The 21,263-nt window shown below is 38.5% G+C and overlaps 1 protein-coding gene across 1 annotated transcript in view; it reads right to left on the bottom strand.

The window, feature by feature from the left end:
- The window catches only part of LOC121266574 (protein CHROMATIN REMODELING 4-like), a 30,825-nt gene that overhangs the window by 5,695 nt on the left and 3,867 nt on the right, over positions 1-21,263 (bottom strand). Inside the window, 6 exon segments of the mRNA XM_041170444.1 lie at positions 4,864-4,978; positions 13,301-13,458; positions 13,945-16,607; positions 16,686-16,716; positions 16,903-17,007; positions 20,368-21,141. Coding sequence (XP_041026378.1) covers positions 4,864-4,978; positions 13,301-13,458; positions 13,945-16,607; positions 16,686-16,716; positions 16,903-17,007; positions 20,368-21,141 — 3,846 coding nt within the window.

Raw genomic sequence — 21,263 nt, forward strand, 5'->3', positions numbered from 1 at the left:
GAAAAAGCATATGACCATGTGAATTGAGATTTTCTCTTTTATTTGCTCGGGAGGTGTGGCTTTGGTGATAGGTGGATTTCATGGATTCGACATTGTGTTACTACTACTCGCTTCTCAGTGCTAGTTAATGGCAACTCTGTTGGATTTTGTAACAATTCCCGTGGATTGTGGCAAGGGGATCCGTTGTCTCCTTTTCTTTTCGTTATTGTTATGGAGGCACTTGGTCGGATGGTGAAGGCTGCTATTGAATGAGGTTTTTTTAGTCGATTTTTCGGTGGGTAATGGTACTAATGGCTCTATCATAATCTCACATCTCTTATATGCAGATGACACTCTCCTCTTTTGTGAAGTGGATCTTGGCCAGATTCAAACTTTACGAGCACTTGTGTTATGATTTGAAGCCGTGTCAGGGCTTAAGGTGAACCTTGGTAAGTCCGAGATGGTGGCGGTGGGTGTGGTGCCTAGAATCAATAGTCTGGCAAGTCTCTTGGGTTGTAAAGTGTCTTCTTTGCCTATGAAATATTTGGGTCTTCCGTTGGGGACAACCTTTAAAGCTAGAGTTATTTGGGATGGGGTTATTGAGAAAGTTGAGAAAAGGTTGGCTGATTGGAAACGGTTGTATTTATCGAAAAGGGTCGACTCACGCTGATTATGAGCACTTTATCTAACCTTCCGACCTATTTTTTATCTCTATTTCTGTTGCCTGCAGGGGTGGTGAATAGGATCAAGAAGTTATTTCGGGCTTTTTTGTGGGGTGGAGTGGGGGAGGAAACAAAATTTCATCTTGTTAATTGGAATAAAGTTTGCTCTCCAATCTCGATCGGCGGATTGGGAGTGTGCAACTTGAGGACTTTCAATAAAGCTCTATGGGAATGACTATGGAGGTACCACTTGGAGGGGGATTAGCTGTGGAAATAAGTTATTGGCTTTAGACATGGAAGTGCTTTGGGGGCTGGTGTTCCAATGTAGTTTTTTTTTTTTTTTTTTTTTTTTGGGGGCGTATGGTGTGGCTTGTGAAAATTTATTAGGAGGAGTTGACAGTGTTTCGAGAACCATATCCGTTTTGTGGTTGGAAAGGGTACAAGGATTAGGTTTTGACATGATGTTTGGTGTGGAGATTGTGCTCTTGATAGGGCCTTCCCATCTCTCTATAGTATTGTAGTTAACAAGGATGCTTTTGTGGCGGATCTGCTTGCATTTTCTCATGGTTCTCACCGATAGAATGTCCTATTTAATAGGGATATTAATGATTAGGAATTGCATACCGTTTCAGAATTTTTCATATTGATATAACCACAGAAAGTGTAACGACACGGGGATATGAGACAGTGGAGGTCCATTGGCAACAAGAAGTTTACAATCAAGGCATATTACAAAATATTGGCATCACAAGGTAATGTACCCTTCCGTGGAAAAGTATTTGAAGGTCTCCGTGCCTTTCAAAGTAGCTTTTTTTGTATGGACCACTGCTCTTGGGAATATTTTGAACACGGACAACTTAAAGAAGAGGGGACTCATTGTGTGTATTGGTGCTATTTGTGCAAAAAAATGGAGAATCAGTGGATCACTTATTATTGCATTGTGAGGTGACGAGTGTTGTGGAATGAGATCTTTAGAAGAGTTGATGTCGCTTGGGTAATGCCATTGAGGGTGGTTGATTTACTTGCTTGTTGGATGGAAATTCAAGGTTGTCCCCCAGTGGCAGCAATATGGAAGATGATTTCGTTGTGCATTATGTAGTGTACTTGGTCGGAAAGGAATGCGTGGTGCTTTGAAGATAGGGAGCGCACAATGACGGAGCTTCAGAATTTTTTTGTACACGGGTTATTGCTTTGGTTTTCAGCCATTGTGCTTAATGGAAACAATGTTCATGACTTATTATCCTTAATTTAGAGATTTTAGAATGTATTTAAGTGTTCTTTTGTATACCTCCTGTGTACATAGGCTATGCCTATTTCATTCGTATCAATAAAATTTACCTCTTATAAAAAAAAAAAAAAAAGTTTCACTCAGTTCAATTGGTCAAGTTTTCAGTCAAACTCAAAAAATTCATAGATAGAATGTCCAGCTCAGTTTTAACACAATCTAGCCCACAACCTAAAACAAAGAAAGAAGAAAAAATTTATGATATCCTAGTTTTAAGTTCAGCTCAAAGCAATCATAGATCGAATCCTACCCGGTTTAAATAAATCCAGCCCAAAGCAAAAAGAGAAAAAATGTTCCTAATTGTCTAGCCCATATAAAAAGCCCACAGCCTGAAAGGCCCATATCTTCAACTGTATCTGAGCCAACCCAATTCCAGTCACCAGGATCTGCGTCACACTTTTTGGCTGATACAATCCCCCTTTTCTTTTGGTGTTAAGGCAATCCCCCTTTTCTTTTGGTGTTAAGGAAAAGGCAACCTCTTAATCATGGCTAAATCTTCTTCTAATTCTAATGCTTCTTCTTCCACCACAATTTCAAAATAAGACCAAAAGGGTACCCGGATAATTACTTGATTATGGATAGCTGTCACAGCTCAAGGAGGAACTGAGATGGGCTGGGCTTGATGGGCTTATCGGCCTCAAGAGTCATCCTGTCTTCTTTATATTAGTCTTAGAGAATCAGTTCTGGTGGGCTGGGAGTTGTTCCCTAGGGCCTAGTTTATTACGGTAGGACTTGCATTTTTATTTAGTGGACTCTTGCTATTTACATTTGTGTTTGGTCTGGCCCATGGCCTCTAGAGCTTGCGTCCATAATGATAGCCTGGCAGTATATATACTGAAGGCACAAAATTGTGAGGGATTATTCTGGAACTTAATAGAATTCTCTCTTTTTCCCTCTCTCTCTCTCTTCTCTATTCCCTCTTCTCTCATTTCTCAAGGAGGAGCTCCCCTTGAAGAGAGCAGTCCCATTCTTGCATTCTGTCAAACACCTGGGGTGTGCGTGTGTGACAATAGCATGGAGAATTACCCCTAATATTCTCTTTACCCAATTGCAAAGAAAATCTGAGACTGTGCGGTAGAGTCGTATTCTGGAACCAAGAATGTGACTAAAAACTGTCAACTTTCCCATGAATACTTCTCCCTACAGCAAGATGACAAAAGTTTGGAAGATTATTCGTTGATGAATCATATATGTGAAGAACTCGATCAGTATCAACTTATTACTTTGGATATTAAAGAGATGGAAAAGGATTTGGAAAATATGCATGTTATACTTTTTTTTTCATTTTCATCCGGAGTATGAACCTGTACGCACGTGGATTTTGGGAAGCTTTTTGATTCCAACATGGATTTTGGGAAGCTACGATATTCCAACACATTTGGAGGTTTCTTCTCATTTTTACGAATCAAAGTTATTTGAGGATCCTAATGGTCCTACCAAATAATCTGTCTTGCTGCGACAACTAGGTGTGGAGGTCATGGTAATTGTGGTGGTAGGGGCTGTGGCTGAGATTCAAGGAGAGGCAGAGGTGGTGACAGTCATATGGTTCCTTATTCTTGGAATTTACATAGCAACACCAACAATTTTTTTTTTTTATAGGTACATAGCAACACCAACAATAATGAGGTTTCCTTCCATAAACAACCTTCTCCATCAGTCAATAAAAATTTTTATTACCTATAAAAAAAATAATAATAAAACAACCTTCTCCATTATTTTCGACAAGAAATGACCGTCATTATTACGAAGGAAAAGTTTGAGAAATTCTTTGCAACAAGCAGTACCAGCCACATCCCTCCATTGTGGCCTCTCTTGCGAACACAAGTATCGCATTTACTTCCTGCTTGTGGGTTATTGATTTTAGGACAATTAATTACATGATAGGTGATTCCAATGATTTTTTTTTTCTATTGTGTCCATCTGCTCCATCTCATATTATTGAGCGCACTGATGGATCCTATACCCTTGTTTCATATGGATGAGATTATCCATGTTACTGCTTGCACCTATGGGCGGGTTTTGTACGTAATTTCACAAATCTCTTACAATTCTCAGTTTCTTTCTTCCTCGCTATTGTGATTGGTGGATGGTGGACTAGAGAGATGAGACTTTTCTACTTCCATTCCTTCCAATGGCATTGCAGGCTTGGTCATCCTTCATTTTTTTATCAAGCATTTTGGCTCCTGATTTGGGTAATGAGACCGTATTTGACTGTAATGTTTGTCATTTTAGTTAGCATCATTGTGTCTCTTTTTTTATCTAGGGCTAGTCATCAAGACTCTAGTCTATCTCGTTTGCACAATTTGATATTTGGAGTGTCCTTTGAGCATTTCTGTGTCTTAATTATAGATATTCAGTAGCATTTTTTGATGATTTTCAGAGAATAAGATGGCTTTCCTCAATGACAAAAACATTCTGAATTATTTCCCGGTTTCAAGGAATTATATATGGAGATGCACAGTTTGGTATATCATATGTATTTTGCGTGATGATAAGGCAAAAGAATATTTCTCTGGGGAGTTTGCTTTATTTTAACTATCCTTCATCAGTAATCTTGTGCAATTCAGACTTTCCAAAGTCTTAGGGGAGGTTGAAAGGTTCAAATGTACCTAGAAGTATCTTTTGTAGAATGTGCATAGAAATTCATTTTTCCCAAAAGAGTTACAAGGTTCAAATGAAAGTTTCTCAAGGCTTGGGGGAGGTTGCAACACAGATAGACATGATAGAAAAAGGAAATCGAAGGACAATAAGGTACAAATCACTTAGGATTTAATGTTTAATTAAGCGATTTTTGAAGATGAATCAACGTGTATCATTATCACATGTAACCTTTCAGATTCTAGCCACATCTTCATTAACAATATCACTGAAAATATTGAAAAATTGAGTAGACAAGGAAAATCCTCATGCTTAGAAGCAGAAAGCAAATAAAAGTACCTCAGTCAATGTTTCACTTGGGTGTGGAGCATATGCTTCCCTATAAGAAACAGCTTTTCGCAGACGCTTCCCTCGACCAAGTGCTGCTTCCTCCTCCACTTGATACTTTTCCCATCTACAAAGCACATAAAAAATAAGGAAATTTAATACAGCAGTTTTAATTCCTATTTGCAAGTTCAAGGCTTCCCAATAATGGAAGCAAGTGGTAGAGGAATTAGTAATCAATGGCACAGTCACTCTTCACATAGCAAAGCATTTCCTCCTACATTCATTTTTCCTATTTCTTCTTATTTAAGTGTTTACAAAAAAAGAAAATGCTCGTCTGTTGTGTCCAGATCCAAGGTCAAATGAGGTCCAACTCTCATCGATAAAAATTAGTTACAATTGCAGGACTCAAAACTAGGGCTGCAAAAAACCCAAGGCATAACTTGGGCTCAACTCAGTTAACTCCATTCAAGCTTGTTTGGTTAATACAAGTCGAGATCAAAGAACTTTCTTTTCAGCTAAAAGAGAAATCATGAGTGCAATACCAGGTTAGATATTTTGATGCAATTGGAAAAAGGGGTGAATAATGGCATGCACATAGACAGTATGTGAAATGATAAATAATATTTATATCAATCCGGAATAACTTGCTAGAATGCGAAAGAAGACAACTGTTGACAAGTTTGACAAACGACTTGTCAAATGCTTTCTTCCCAAGTACTATGGTGGAAGGGACCAGACTCTTTTGACCAATATCACATAATTAAGTTCATGTAAGTTGTAACACCCCAATGGAGGCCCAACCCACATATGGGCCTATACTCCAAAAGGACTAGTCAACGATACAATTAGAGTCCCATTAGAACCATTATAAAGAGCAAGAACTTCTCCTTCCCAAACAATATGGGATTCCATACACTACCTACACTTATCAATCAGTATGAGGTATCACAATCTCCCCGCCTAAAATTCCCGACGTCCTCTTTGAGCTAGTCTATCATAGGTGGCACGGCTCATTTTCCACATTTATAGTTCGGATAGGCTTTGATATTATTTGTAACGCCCCAAGGGATGCCCAAGCCATATCTAGGCCAACACTCCAAAAGGACAAGTCAATGATACAATTGGAGCCCCATTGAAACCATTATAAAGAGCAAGAACTTCTCATTCCCAAAAAATGTGAGATCTCATACACCACCTACCATTATCAGTTAGTATGGGGTATCATACGTCAGCAAGTCAGAAAGAAGCTACTCATTTACAGACCCAGCCAAACTTGAAAGAAAAATCAGAACCTTCACTGGAGCTTGAATATTGGTCAAATTCACCAAGTTGAACCAAACCATTATAACACTTGGTTCAGCTAAGATCGTTAGCAGCACTAACTTCAAAGCTCCAAAATTGATGAAGATTCTTTTCAATGTAGGATGCTAAGGATGGTGATGAGACGCGTTAAGCAGGTTTCCTGACCTGACCAAACCCTAATAAGACAGCTTTAGAAAAGCTTAAACGGGTTTGACACAGGTTAGGGCCTGAATTTTAAAACCCGATGCAACAAGATTAAACAATTCAATAAGTAAAAAATTCCTAGAGTGAATCCTTTTTTTTATTGGTAATTTCTAGAGTGAATCCTAGGTTTTCCATAGCCCTTAACCACTATTTTTCTCTTTCTTTCTCATCTTAATCACCCCCCAATATCAAATGGTGATATGAATAAAATAAATTTTTTTTTTTGAACGTAAGAATTAATATTATTGATATGAATGAAGTAGGCATAGCCCATGTACACAAGAAGTATAGAGCAGACCACCTAAAAACATTCTAAGAGCGATAACTTAAAAATAAGAAATCATGGACATTGTCCCTGTTTAATACAATGGCGGAAAACCAAAGCATTAAAGTATCAAGGAAGAAATTCTTCAGCTCAATTATTGTGCATTCCTTATCTTCAAAGCAGCGTGTATTCCTTTTCGTCCAAATACACCACATGATGCACAACGAGATCATCTTCCACACTGTTGCCACTTGCTGACAGCCTTGCATCTTCCTCCAACAACCCAACAATTCCACCACCCTCAAATGCATAACCCAAGCAACATCAACTCTTCGAAAGATCTCATCCCACAACACCCTTGTTACCTCACAATGTAGTAAGAGATAGTCCACAGATTCTCCATTCTTTTTACACATGCAACACCAATCCATCACTACACATCCTCTCTTCCTCAGATTGTCCGTGGTCAAGATCTTCCCAAAAGTGGCATTCCATACAAAAAATGCTACTTTAGAAGGCAAGCAAGACCTCCAAATGTTCTTCCAGGGAAACGAATTATGATCTTGTGTTACCAAAATGTTATAATACGCCTTAACTGTACATTTCTTGTGATTATTAGACCTCCACTTCACCCTATCACGCTGTGCCAAAGGAGTCCCCATGGAATATAGTAGATTGAAAAAATATGAGACAATAGATAGTTCTCAATCATGAAAACCCCTATTAAACTGAATATTCCACTAATGAGAACCATGATCAAATAACCGCATATCCGCCACTGAAGTCTCCCTATTAGCTGCAATACAATAGAGAGACGGAAAAGCCCTTTCCAATGCATGATCACCACACCATACGTCCCGCCAAAAACTTATTCGATTGCCCTCTCCGACTACAAAGGGAATCAGTTTTTCGAAGCAAGGCCACCCCTTTCTTATAAACTTCCATAAACCCACACCATACCCCCCTCTTATTTCATTGGAACACAAACCACCCCAAGCAAAAAATAATATGAAAAATATAAAATATTATATTGCGTTATTAATATTCTATGGATAGTTTGAATATTTCAAATTATATTACTTATAAAAAAGAATAATACGAAATCTAATTGCAATTTAATATTTATAATCTTCAAGAGGGTCTGAGAAAAGCTTTCAACATCTAAATGGGTAAGAGATAGTTCGGCCTTATATTTTATAAAAGGTTCAAGTTTGGGAAGGCATATTCCATCGCAGGCTAACTGTTGCACTTTATTTTTTTAATAAGGAATCGAAGATTTTATTGAAGAACATAATAGGCATAGCCCTAGTACATAAGATGTCTACAAGATTTTTTTTTTATAAGTAAAATAATTATTTATTCATCCAATCAGCTGTCAATTACAGAATATGCCCTAGTTAGGAGCATTAGAAACTAAGAAGTCATGAAAATCCATGCCATTAAGGTCCACAGCAATGGCCCAAGTACAAAGAGTCCTAAAAAATAACATTTTTAGCTCCGCCATAGATCTCTCTGTCTTAAAAAATCCTCTCATTGCGTTCCTGCCACACGCACCACATAATATATATAGGAATCATCTTCCAAACCGCTTTGATTTGACGCACACCTCAAATTGAGGTCCAATAGGCCAAAGCATCCAATACGGTTTTCGGCATAACCCACGCTATGTCCGTTCTGTTAAACACCTCATCCCATAAAGACCTGGCTACCTCGCAATGTAAAAGTAAATGATTCACCGACTCACCCCCTCTTTTACACATACAACACCAGTCTGCAATAATTATCCTTCTCTTTCTTAGGTTATCCATAGTGAGAATCTTTCCTAAAGATGTTGTCCACACAAAGAAAGAAGCTTTGGGAGGGGCATTATTGTGCCACAGCTTTCTCCAGGGAAACTGAATCTCAAGAGCTTGTGTGAGTACCTTGTAGAAGGAACAAACAGTGAACACCCCTTTCCTTGCTGGACTCCACCACAGATCATCTTTATGCTGGATATTTGGACGACAAGAATACAAGAGACTATAAAAATCTACAAAACTCCCCACCTCCCAATCCTGTGCCGCCCGGTTGAAGTTGATATTCCAGTGAATGTTCCTTCCTGCAACTTCCATAACCTCCCCCACCATGGCATCTTTAGCATTTGCAATCAAGAATAATGTAGGAAACAAGTCTTGTAAGGCACTATTGGTACATCATACATCCTTCCAAAATATGATCTTGGAACCTGTACCCAATTGTAGTCTAGAATGTTGATGGAAAACCTCTCACCCTCTTCTAATGTGTTTCCATAGCCCCATTCCAGAGGCCCCTCTAGCTTCTCTAGTACACCAACCCGCCCCTAAATCAACATATTTATTCACGATCACCGTCTTCCATAAAGCTTCTGGTTCCTTAGTATATCGCTACAACCATTTACCAAGTAACGCCCGATTGAACAACCTCATATTTCTGATACCCAAACCGCCATTAGAGATAGGACGGCACACCATCTCCCACTTAACTAGATGGAATTTAAACTCTTCTCCTAAGCCCCCCCCCCCAACAGAAAATCTCTCTGTAGCTTTTCAAGTCGACCCGCCACACTTGCTGGTATAGGGAATAAGGATAAGAAGTAAGTGGGTAGATTAGAAAGTGTACTTTTAATTAGCGTAATCTGGCCCCCTTTTGACAAATACATTCTCTTCCAACCTGCCAGTCTCCTCTCTACTTTTTCAATCACTGTATCCCAAATAGAGTGTGACCTTGAGGCTATACCCAACGGTAATCCCAAATAACTCATTGGGAGAGACGCTATCTTACAAGCCAATGTGCCAGCCAACTCCCTTATATTCTGAACTTCTCCAATAGGCACCAACTCGGATTTGTCATAATTCACCTTTAAACCAGACACTGCTTCAAAACAAAGCAGCAATGCCTTCACTGCCCTCAACTGATCTTGATCAGCTTCGCACATAATATGTGTATCATTTGCAAACAACAAATGCGAAATAGTAGTGATATCCCTACTCGGCGATCCAATTTGGAAACCACTAATAGAACCATTAGTCGCTAAAGCCGAGATCATCCTGCTTAGTGCCTCCATAATAATAACAAAAAGTAAAGGAGATAACGGATCCCCTTGTCTCAAACCACGAGAGCTCTGGAAGAAACCCTCAGGGCTGCCGTTGATTAACACAGAGAATCTTACCGTAGATATACACCATCCAATCCAAGACCTCCACCTTTCTCCAAAACCACACCTACCTAGTAGATATAGAAGAAAGTCCCAATTCATATGATCATACGTCTTTTCCATATCTAACTTACACATAAGCCCTGACCTGCCATCCTTCACTCTACTGTCCAGACATTCATTAGCAATTAGAGCCGCATCGAGGATCTGTCTACCCTTCACAAAGGCATTTTGAGGTTTAGTAACAATCTTCCCCAAAACCCCACTTAAACGGTTAGCAAGCACTTTTGCAATAATCTTGTATGTTCCATTCACTAGGCTAATAGGCCGAAAATCTATAATTTCAATGGCTCCTACTTTTTTAGGGATTAAAGCGAGAAAAGTGGTGTTGAGACTTTTCTCAAATTTTCCTACCGAGAAAAACTCCTAAAACACCTTCAGAAGATTTTCTTTAATCACCTCCCAACATTCTTGAAAAAAACCCATAGAGAACCCATCAGGGCCGAGGGCCTTATCTTTTGCCATTTTCCTTACTACATCATAAACCTCTTCCTCTTCGAATGCCCTCTCCAATCTAGCAACATCCCCCGACCCAATAGTGTCAAAGACTAATCCATTCAAGCATGGGCCTCCACCCCACCTGTTCAGTGAGGAGCTTTCCAAAGAAGTCGACCACGTGATCTTATATAACCTCTTATTCTCTACATTCGACCCCCTCAATTTTCAGCACTAAATTGGTATTATTTCTTCTATGAGAGTTTGCAATTTTATGGAAAAACTTCGTACTCCGGTCCCCTTCCTTTAACCAAAGAGCTCTTGATTTCTGGCGCCATGACATTTCTTCTTGTAGAATTATCCTCTCAAGAGCTGCAACCAGCAAAGTCTTCTGTGCTTGCTCCTCCTCAGTAAGTTGTCTCCCTTCTTGTATTCTTTCTAAATCCCGTATTTCCCTCCACTTAGTATTTTTGTTTTCCTCAACATTGCCGAAGGACGGCTGATTCCACTCCTTTAAGTCTCTTTTTAAGGCTTTCAGTTTATTTGCAAAAATGAAACTGGGAGTACCCTCAAAATGATACGAAATCCACCACTGTTTAACCCTTTCCACAAAACCTTCAGACTTCAACCACGTATTCTCAAACTTAAAATACCTTCTACCGCTACGAATACCTCCACAATCAAGCAAAATAGGCCAATGATCCGAGGCTAGACGTACCAAACGTGTCTGCCAGACATCCGGAAAATGGCTTGCCCATTCAGGTGAAATTAAGAAACGATCCAATCGGGACCAAGTCTGATTATTCGACCATGTGGCTAAACCCCCTGCAAGTGGAAGGTCGATCAAATTCAAATCAAAAATACACTCCGAGAACTCCAAACTTGCAGGCCTCAATCTTCTACTTCCAAAACATTCACTTTGGAAGCGAACCACATTGAAATCCTCCCTAATACACCAAGGGAGCTCCCACCAGCTATGTACCCCTACCAACTCTTCCCACAGCAATCTTCTGTCAACATCTTGATTAGGCCCATACATACCTACAAATGCCCATAAAAAGCCATCTGATACACATTTAAATGAACATGCTATCATATATCTCTCTATGTATTCCTCCATTTTCTCCACCACCCGCCTATCCCACATCACCACAATTCCTTCTGATGCCCCTGAAGAGGCCAAGTATACCCAATCTACATAAATATTGCTCCATAAACTCCGCATAGTCTTCCTACTTATCATCTTCAGCTTCGTCTCCTATAAGCAAACAATGTCCGCTTTCCACTTACGAATTAAATGCCAAATCCGAAAACGCTTATCTACCTCGTTTAGACCCCGGACATTCCAAGACACAATCTTGGGTTTCATTAGGAAAAAGTCAGCCCCTTTCCTTTTGCCCTATTCCTACTAGAGCTACCTTCCGAGTTCATCGACCGCATCAGTCTTTTTAGTTCCCGACTTTTCTTCGAGTCCCCTTTCTTTGACGATGTCCAGCTTCTATAGCAGTTAACAAAGCTATGAACTGCTCCTCATACCCATCACATTCAATCCCCACCACATGTTGAATTTCTTTTGCTTTAGGTATTACCCAATCTGAGGCCTGATCTGGGAAATAGTAGTTCAATGGGATAGGATTCTCCATCTTATTATTTAAATTCTGAAAACCTAACATGATGTCTACAGGATAAACACATAACATACACCTAACATGTTGAGTCATTGACCTTTGTATAGGAATTGTACTAGCAAGTTATAAATAGAAATAGAATAAATTCCAGGAACCCTCTCAAATGCTATTCATTCTCAAGTGCACCTCCAAACAATGATTCATGACAAGTCACCATCAAAACCTTATGAGTTACCCGCTAGATTAGATTAGGGCATATATCTTATTAAATAGACTCAAAGGGCATAGCCCGAGTACACACCAGGATATTAAAAAAAGATCATAGGACATTAAATTGAATAATATTACCATAACTTATAATAAAAATAATATAATCGCACTTCACTAAAAATAGTAAGAGAGAGAACTCGGCAGCCCATCATGGAAGCCACTTCCATGGTGCCCATTGTGGCCATTAGGGAAATGATTTTGGCTATCATGGTGGGCCACCAATTTCTATCATTTGATTGCAAACCCTAGTTAGATACTTCTCATGTATACTTCCTATGTACTTGGGCTATGCCTTCTCTTTCTATGAATAAAACTTCTTGATTACCTCTAAAAAAAAAAGGGAAAGGAATGATAGAAGTTTTGAGACTGTGAACAGGCATAGGAGCAGCTCAAAACTTTCTTCTTCAACACTTTCATCCTTTGGACGGCCTTGATAGACTTGCTCAACTCTCATGATTTTCTTCTATTTGTTATCCCTCTAGATAGATGTATTTCTTGCATACATCCTATGTGCTTGGATTGTGACATTTACTAAAATTTTATTACCTATAAAAAAATATGGGTAATATTGTCATTTTACCATCCAATTTAACTCTTCAATCGGGCCCAAAGTGTGTTTCATAATGAAAATTTTTATTTAGGGGGTGAATTGTCCAAGTTATAGTTTGTAGATGTATTTGAAAATAAGGCAGTAATTTGGGTGGTTTCTTTGTAATTTACCCACACAAATATTTATGGTCTCTAAGAATCTAACAACTGCTCCAGTGTCCAATTTTCAGAAAGATTGCCATTCCAATTTATTCGAAATTGCCCACTGTATCTCATCACATTGTGATTTACACTGTGTTTAAATCATTTTGTCACAACTCTCTCTCTCTCTCTCTCTCTCATCGTACAATTTTTATGCAAAAGGCTCTGTTAATCTTACTTTAAAAGCACTATTCCCACCAAGCCTTTATCTTAGTACAAATTTTTACTAAGACTTTATCTTAGTAAAAACTTTCCATAGAGGAAGGGGCCATTTCTCTCAAAGCACAAGTGTCACTGACTAGTAGTACCATGGTGATGCACAAAAACTCTGGAACTAACTGGTTACAAGAAGGAAATTCTTACCTCACTCGTAAAAGTCTATCCCATTCATTTTCTTCCATTCCAGCAACCGCATTATCGTCTTTTCTTTCAGAACTTTGTGCAAAGATTTCATCAGTAACAATGGGAGGAGATTCAGCTCCCCCTTGTTCTTCTGTTGGTTCATCATTCCATTCAAGTGCCTGGTTCAGATCCATTATAATTATCATCAACAGTAAAAAGGATATTGGGTTGTACACATTGATTGTCAATATCGTCATTAAATTAACAACTTCCTGTAAAAATAAGATTAATCTCCAAGCAATCACATAGCAAAAAAAAATCACAACTTTTATAAATAAGTGAAGATTGTATTGATAAAAAAAGCATCACAATGAACAGAATTTAAATAAATTTCTTTACAACTGTGAGAAGCATTTTAAAAATGGCAACAGAATCCATCAGTAGCTCGGGGGGGGGGGGGGGGGGGGGGGGGGGGGGGGGAGGGGGGGGAGAGAGGAGTAGGCATTACAAACATATTTCCACAATGTAAAGAATGCATTACTTCACAAAATTCAGATAGTTTTCACGTCATTGCAACATTAATTAACTATCATTCCAACACTGACAAAAGCTCTCAACATTACAAAAAAAGGTGCAATTATTTAGATTTAAGAATGACTGCCTACCTTCACTGAGCCAAGCATATCACTCTCCAAATCCCCTTCCGCATTATCAGTTGATCCAGACTGAAGGTTTGAACGGTCAAGCAATTTCAAAATAGCATTTTCATCCCACATGATCCTGCTACTGCTTTCTGTACATTTGTCCTGGTACACATCCCCTAGACTACCAGCTCTCTTCCTGTGCTTATTGTCTGTATCTATTACTGCCTCATCTTTGTTATGATTAAGTTCCACTGTATCTTTCCCATACATACTATAAGAATCATTAAAAAGTTCTTCTGTTCCCCATTTCAAAATATCCTCCACTTCTTTTTGTGATCCAGACTTATTCACAAAAAGCTGATCAAGCATCAGTTTCTTCTTTGCAAGCTGCAAGATGCGCTCTTCAACACTAGCACGAACTACAAGTCGATATACCAAAAGTCTCTTTGACTGTCCAATTCGATGAGCACGATTCATAGCTTGAATATCAGCATGCGGATTGAAATCAGAATCATAGATAATGACAGTGTCGGCAGTTGCCAAATTGATCCCAAGGCCACAAGAGCGTGTTGACAACAAGAAGACGAATCGACTTTTATCTTGGTTAAAGCGTGCAATTGCAGATTGACGATCAGCCACTGAGACAGAGCCATCCACTCTCTCATATGTTTTAGACCCAAATTCTATAGTCAGATAATCTTCGAGGATATCAAGAAGTTTGGTCATCTGTGAGAAAATAAGGACTCGATGGCCTTCCTTGTATAGAATCTTAAGCATAGCATGCAACAAAGTCAACTTGGCTGAGGCTTTTATCCGCATTTCATGAAGAAATTCTACCGAACCAGAATCAGGTTCAGTACCGGGAATGAGATATGGGTGATTGCAAACTTTTCTCAACTGCATCACAATATTTAGCATTGATTGCTGGGGAACCCCTTTCCCAACATTCCGCAATATCTGATAGTTCTTTGTCAGCATCGCACGATAGTATTCTGCTTGAATGGATGACAACTCAACAGGAACCATCCGTTCAGTCTTGGGGGGAATATTTTGCATTGCATCCTTTTTAAGCCTTCGAAGCATATGTGGAGCAACAAGTTTCTTCAATTCTTCCACTTTTTCCGCAGTTGTAAGATCATTAAACCTCTCTTCAAATGAAGAGAGAGAAGGAAATGAAGCTGGCTGCAAGAAGTTAAGCAAGTTATACATCTCACCGATATTGTTTTGAAGAGGTGTACCAGTCAACAGTACACGATGTTGAAACGAGAACGTATTGAGCATGCTAAAAAGCTTACTTCCAGAATTCTTCAGACGGTGGCCTTCATCAACCACAAGAACTTCCCAAGGAACTCCACGCAAATGAGAGGAATCAGCAAGAACCATCTCATATGTAGTTAAAAGAACATTAAATTTATAGGCAGCTGTTTTCTTATTCAAGTCACTTGGATCACAAGCATACCACTCATATTGGCGAATTGTGGCTCTTGCTTTTGCACATCCATGATACTCCACAACATTCAAGTTGGGGGCCCACAAGGAAAATTCAGCAAGCCAGTTAGGCATTGTGGAGAGCGGGACCAACACTAAACAAGGCAGAGTAGCTTTGAACTCAAAATACAGAGATGAAATAAAAGCACAAGCAGATACTGTTTTTCCAAGCCCCATTTCATCAGCAAGTATCACATTCTTGGATTTATGCCAGCATTTACGCAACCAATTGAGCGCTTCAAGTTGATGGGGAAACAATGAACCTCCTTTTAGTTCCTTAGGTTGCTCTGGGAGAGTAACTATCTCATTTTGTTGACAATCACCCTTTCCTCTTCGTGAAGCATCCTTAGAAGAATCTTTCTCCAATGTTTGGCATTCGAATTGGTTAAACAGATCAATCAGGTGCAAACATTTTTGAAGTGCAGGTTCATCCAATGTTTCCCAAGTGCATTCGTCATAAGGGAGGCCTGTCCATTTTACAAAAGCTTCACGCCTACCATCTTTGAAATTACGGAGAGCAATCACCCGCTGGGGCTGCTTCCAGTGTTCCTCGCAGATGTTTATTACAGCTATCCCATATTTTGCCTTGTAATTTTCTAATTTTCTCTTTGCCAGAACTTTGAGCTCAGATTCAGAAATCCAACTATTGTGAATATGAGACTTCCCTACCCACTTAATTAAGAACTCATACAATACCGTATCTTGATCAACGCATGCAGTTTCAGCCTGTGTGGCCTCCTGAATTTTGTTCTCTCCAGAAATTTTTATTTCCATTTCTAAATCAGCTTGGTTGTGATCTTTGGTTTCATTAAATACATGTGTTTCCCAAATTTTTGGAACTTCATCATTGTCAGGATCTCTCAAATTAGGTGATGTATTCTTCTCTGTAACCATCTTTTCATTTGGTTTTTCCAAATCTTCAGTAATTACTTCATCTTGATCTTTATCTGCAGCACTAGAATTTGAATCCTTGATGTCCTTTTGTAAAAATCTCATGTTTTGCCCTTTTTTACATTCTCTGGTTGCAGATCTTCTGTATACATGCATTTTATCCACTTTCATTTCAGTCTTCACACTTCCTTCCTTATCAAGACTCACAACAATATTCTGACAACCGTCAGTAAGATTTTCCCCAGCTGCTACATCTAAATCAGTATCACAAACAGAATTTTCTTCCGATACTCTGTTTTGGTTTTCTGAAATTAGTAAGACATCAGAATGTAGGTTATCAGCAACAGACACAGATAAGTGATGTGAAGAACCAATATAATCACCTCGAACTCGACACCCAAGAACTCGATCGACCTGCACATAGACATATAAAAAATTAAAAAATACATGTAATCCAATACTTTTTTTTTATAAGTAAACGATATTATTAATAAAGATAGGCATAGCCCAAGTACACAAGATGAATACAAGAGATAGTCCAATACTTAAGACACTAAAACAAGCAATACAACAAATTTTATGATGAAGAGATTCATTTACCTGCAAAGGTTCAGTGAGGATGCTTTCTCCAGAAATTACTGCTCTGTTCACATTATCTGCCTTGTTTAATTCATGTGACAGTTTAGTTGCTTCCTGAGGAAGTTTCTGCATTAAATTGAATACATTTACTAATCAGCATTGAAACAAAAAGAATAATGACGATAATCACAACCTTTATAAAGGTGATAGTCACCATAATATTAAGACATCAAAGGCAATTACTGAGAAAGTCATCAATCGCAAATTAAAGAAATATATGAACACATTAATAAAAATTTAAACATGGGGGAATTGGGGGTAATGAGAGGGATAGAATTTTATGGAAGCATAAGGGTAGTAAAATGTTTCCAGTACAGTCTTACTATAAGGCATTGACTGTTCGGCATTGTTCTCCTTTTCCTTGGAAGCCTATTTGGAGGTCTCATGTGCATTCCAAAGTCCTTTTTTCATATGGACAGCATCACTCAAGAACATTTTGACGATCGATAACTTGAGAAAGCGTGGTGTTGTTGTTGTGGAATGGTGTTTCATGTATAAGAAACATGAGGAATCTGTGGATCATTAACTTCTACACTGCGAGGAGGCAAAGGCATTGTGGGATGATGTTTTCAGTAGAGTTGGGCTAGCTTGGGTGATGCCTATGAAAGTAGCGGATGTGGATCTACTTGTGTGTTGGATTGGGCTTCAAAGTTCTCCTCAAGTGGCTGTTGTGTGGAAGATGGTTCATTTGTGTCTTATGTGGTGTATTTGGTGGGAAAGGAACGAGTGATGCTTTAATAATAAGGGTGATTGAGAAGATCGGGAGGAGGTTAGCTGGTTGGAAAAAGCTATATTTGTCAAAAGGGGGAAGAGTTACATTGATTAAGAGTATGTTGTCTAATCTTCCTACATATTTTCTCTCTCTTTTTCCTTTGCCTTCGGGGGTGGCTAAAAGATTAGAGAGGATTTTCCAAAATGTTTACTCTGCAAGGGTGGGTCCGAAGGGCCCTACTTTGGAGAGGTTCCCCGACATCAAAAAATGATTTTCCGGAATTTCTATTTCTTGTGGATGGTAATGGGGAGGAAAGAAAGTTTCATTTGGTGAGTTGGAACAAGGTTTATCTTTCAGTTTCTAGTGGAGGTTTGGGAGTGCGAAATTTAAAGTTTTTCAACAAAGCTCTTCTTGGGAAATGGCTTTGGAGGTATATTAATGAGAGGAATGCTTTATGGAGACATATATGTTAAATATAGGAGGATGTGGGGCAGTTGGTGTACGTATGAAGTAAGAGGGGTGTATGGGGTGGGTTTGTGGAAAACTATTTGGATGGGATGGGGGATTTTGTCAATTATATTAAATTTAAACTGGGGGATGGGACAAAGATTTATTTTTGTCATGATACTTGGTGTGGGGATTCAGCTCTTAAATATGTGTATCCTAATCTTTTTAGGATTGCTAGAGATAAAGGGGCTGCAGTGGCTGATTCTTATAATTTTTCTAATAATATGTTTCATTGGACTGTGGAATTCACCAGAGATGCGCAGGATTGGGAAGTAAGTGAAATTTCTGATTTCTTTGGAAGATTATATGATATGAAGTTTGATCAGAACGGGGAGAATTGTCTGATGTGGGTGCCTGCAGAAAATTCCAGATTCTCTGTGAGTTCTTTTTACAAGGTTTTAACCAGTCATGGCCTTAAAGATTATCCCTGGAAATGTATTTGGAGAGCTAAGGTGCCTAGTAAGGTTGCATTTTTCTGTTGGCTGGTGTCTCTTGGGAAAATATTAACCACAGATAATTTAAGGAAGAGAGGTTTATTGGTGGTTAATTGGTGTTATACATGTAAGAAGGATGGAGAATCTGTTGGCCATCTTTTCCTTCATTGTGAGGTGGGGACAATGCTGTGCAATGAGATTTTTGCTAGGGTGGATATTGCTTGGGTGATGCCTATGCATGTGGTGGACTTCTTTGCTTGCTGGCAGGGTCTTGGGAGGAGTAGAAGCAGTGCAGTAGCGTAGAGGATGATCCCCTTGTGCTTGATTTGGTGCCTTTGGTTGGAGAGGAACGGGAGGTGCTTTGAAGACAGTGAACGTTCTATGGGGGAACTTAGGGAGTTTTTCTTTAGTAATTTAAGTTTTTGGGTGAAGAATCTAGTTCGTAATGGGAATATTTGTAATGTGTTGTTTTAGTTGTGTTCTGTTCTAGTTTCTATTTAGGTGTACTCATTTGCATACATCTTGTGTACTTGGGCTATGCCTATTTACGGAATAAAATTCTCTTATTAATTATCAAAATAATAATAATAATAATAATAATAAGGAGAGAACTATGGAGGAAATATGGAAATTCTTTGTGTTCTCTTTATTTCAATGCTTTTCGGCTATAGTGCTTAATGGAGCTTCAGCTCATGATTTTCTGTTTTCGTTTTCTTCTTTATAGGATGTAATTAGGTGTTTTCTTTTGTATACTTCTTGTATGCATGGGCTTCGCCTATTTCGTTCGATGAATAAAATTCTTTCTTACTTATCAAAAAAATAAAAAATAAAAATTTAAACATATATGATAGCAAAGGTATATTTGTATTGAAGTGATATAAAATATTAGAAACATTGAAAACAAGAAAATGGTACTCAAAGTGCCAAAAAAACAAGAGTTTTATGGTATATTCTTAAATACATTTGATAGAAATTACAAAAATGCCAAAATTTGTCAACATTGTGGATCCAACGATGATCAATTCTGTTGCAACATTATATAATCTTATGCTATTCTACAGCAGTTAATACTAATCTGTACTTTTTGGGCGCATGTTCACAAGCACATATAGAGAGAGAGAGAGAGGATAACTCAATAAGTATTTTTCACGTGCATATAAGAAATAAACAGCATGCACATAGGTAAACAAAAAAATTATCAAATTAAGCATACGGATTGTAAATGAAGACCTATTTGTCTAAAAATCCCAGAAAGATACAAAAGATTAAATTGATGGGATTAACAAGAAAATTACTTTGTAGCCTTCTATGTAGGCAGTCAAAGGATTGGGAGACAAAATAGGTTCTTCATTCAGAGCCTATGAATAATGAGACCTAACATTCTTCCTGCCTATGCAGATAGGTGCATCGGTCATGACCAACTATCATGTTACATTAACTGATTCAAATTCTTGAATTAGTACGACCTAAAAGCTCTTCTTGGTTACAATTCATGTTTGAATCCAAATAAGATCTAAAAAGAGAGGAAACAATAGAGAGAAGGTGTGAGCGTGAATGCGCGCGCGTGAGAGAGAGAGAGAGAGAGAGAAAGAAATGCAACATGGTGCTAATGTTCCGCAGCATGTTGTATTTGACATTTTAACAAAGCATTCAGCAACTAACATTTCCACTCTCCATGCTTGCAAGTTTTACATGGAAAATTTTCTACATACATTTTCTGGAAAGGAATAGATAACCAAAATCCACATCACACAGATAGAAAGCCAACGATACCTCATCTTTCCTCCGCACATCTAAGATCTTTGTTCCAAGACCTTCCTTTGACAAAGCAGTGGAAGCCCCATCGTTAACAGACTTGCGCTTCTGATGTGATTTACTAGTTCCAGGGCTTGCATTACTTGCTTTGGATCCGCGTTTCTTAGATGTGCTAACTTTAAATTTTCCATTATCAGTCCTACACTTCTTTTGGCTGTTATTATCATCGACTTTCTGTTTTCTTTTTCTATGTTCCATGGTAGCAGCACTTATTGCAAGAACAAGTGTTTTTTCAGGAGATTTATTGTTACCAGACAAATCAAGCTTCCCCTCAGGATCTTCATCAGTTGTTTCTGGATTTGTAACTTTAGAATGAGATGAAATTTCCTTAGCAGGAGAGGTTGACTTCCTGTCTGCAGGAGAGTCCATAGAAGATTTATTAGATTTATCCTCATCATCAACATTCACACATGATGAACCACCTTCTAGCAAAGCAAGGGATTGATGGCTTGGCTTGGTGCTATAGGATACATCTATTCGGGAAGAGATAGGTTTCTGTTCAAGGAGTCTGACAGATTTTCCTTTGCTGGAGGATCTTCTCTTCGCAATAATGGAGCTTCCAAAAATCTGGGATACTTTGTTAATGTCAGATGATTGCATTCCACTTTTTGATTTTCCAGTGACCATTTTTGTTCTTGCCCGTTTTGAAATGGTATCAGGTTGGCTTATGGGCTTTAAAGGATCACTTTTCTGACAGCACTTTGGACATTGCCACTTTCCCATTGGTATGCGCTTCAAGTGAAAATAATTAATTAATTAATTAATTAAACAAGTAAAAGACAAGCACTGAGTTTTGGCGTCTCTGACTATAAATAAAAGATAAATAAATTAGATCACACACGAGTCAACTAGCT

Source organism: Juglans microcarpa x Juglans regia, chromosome 5D (genome assembly GCF_004785595.1).
Source record: "Juglans microcarpa x Juglans regia isolate MS1-56 chromosome 5D, Jm3101_v1.0, whole genome shotgun sequence".
NCBI classification, from domain to species: Eukaryota; Viridiplantae; Streptophyta; class Magnoliopsida; order Fagales; family Juglandaceae; genus Juglans; species Juglans microcarpa x Juglans regia.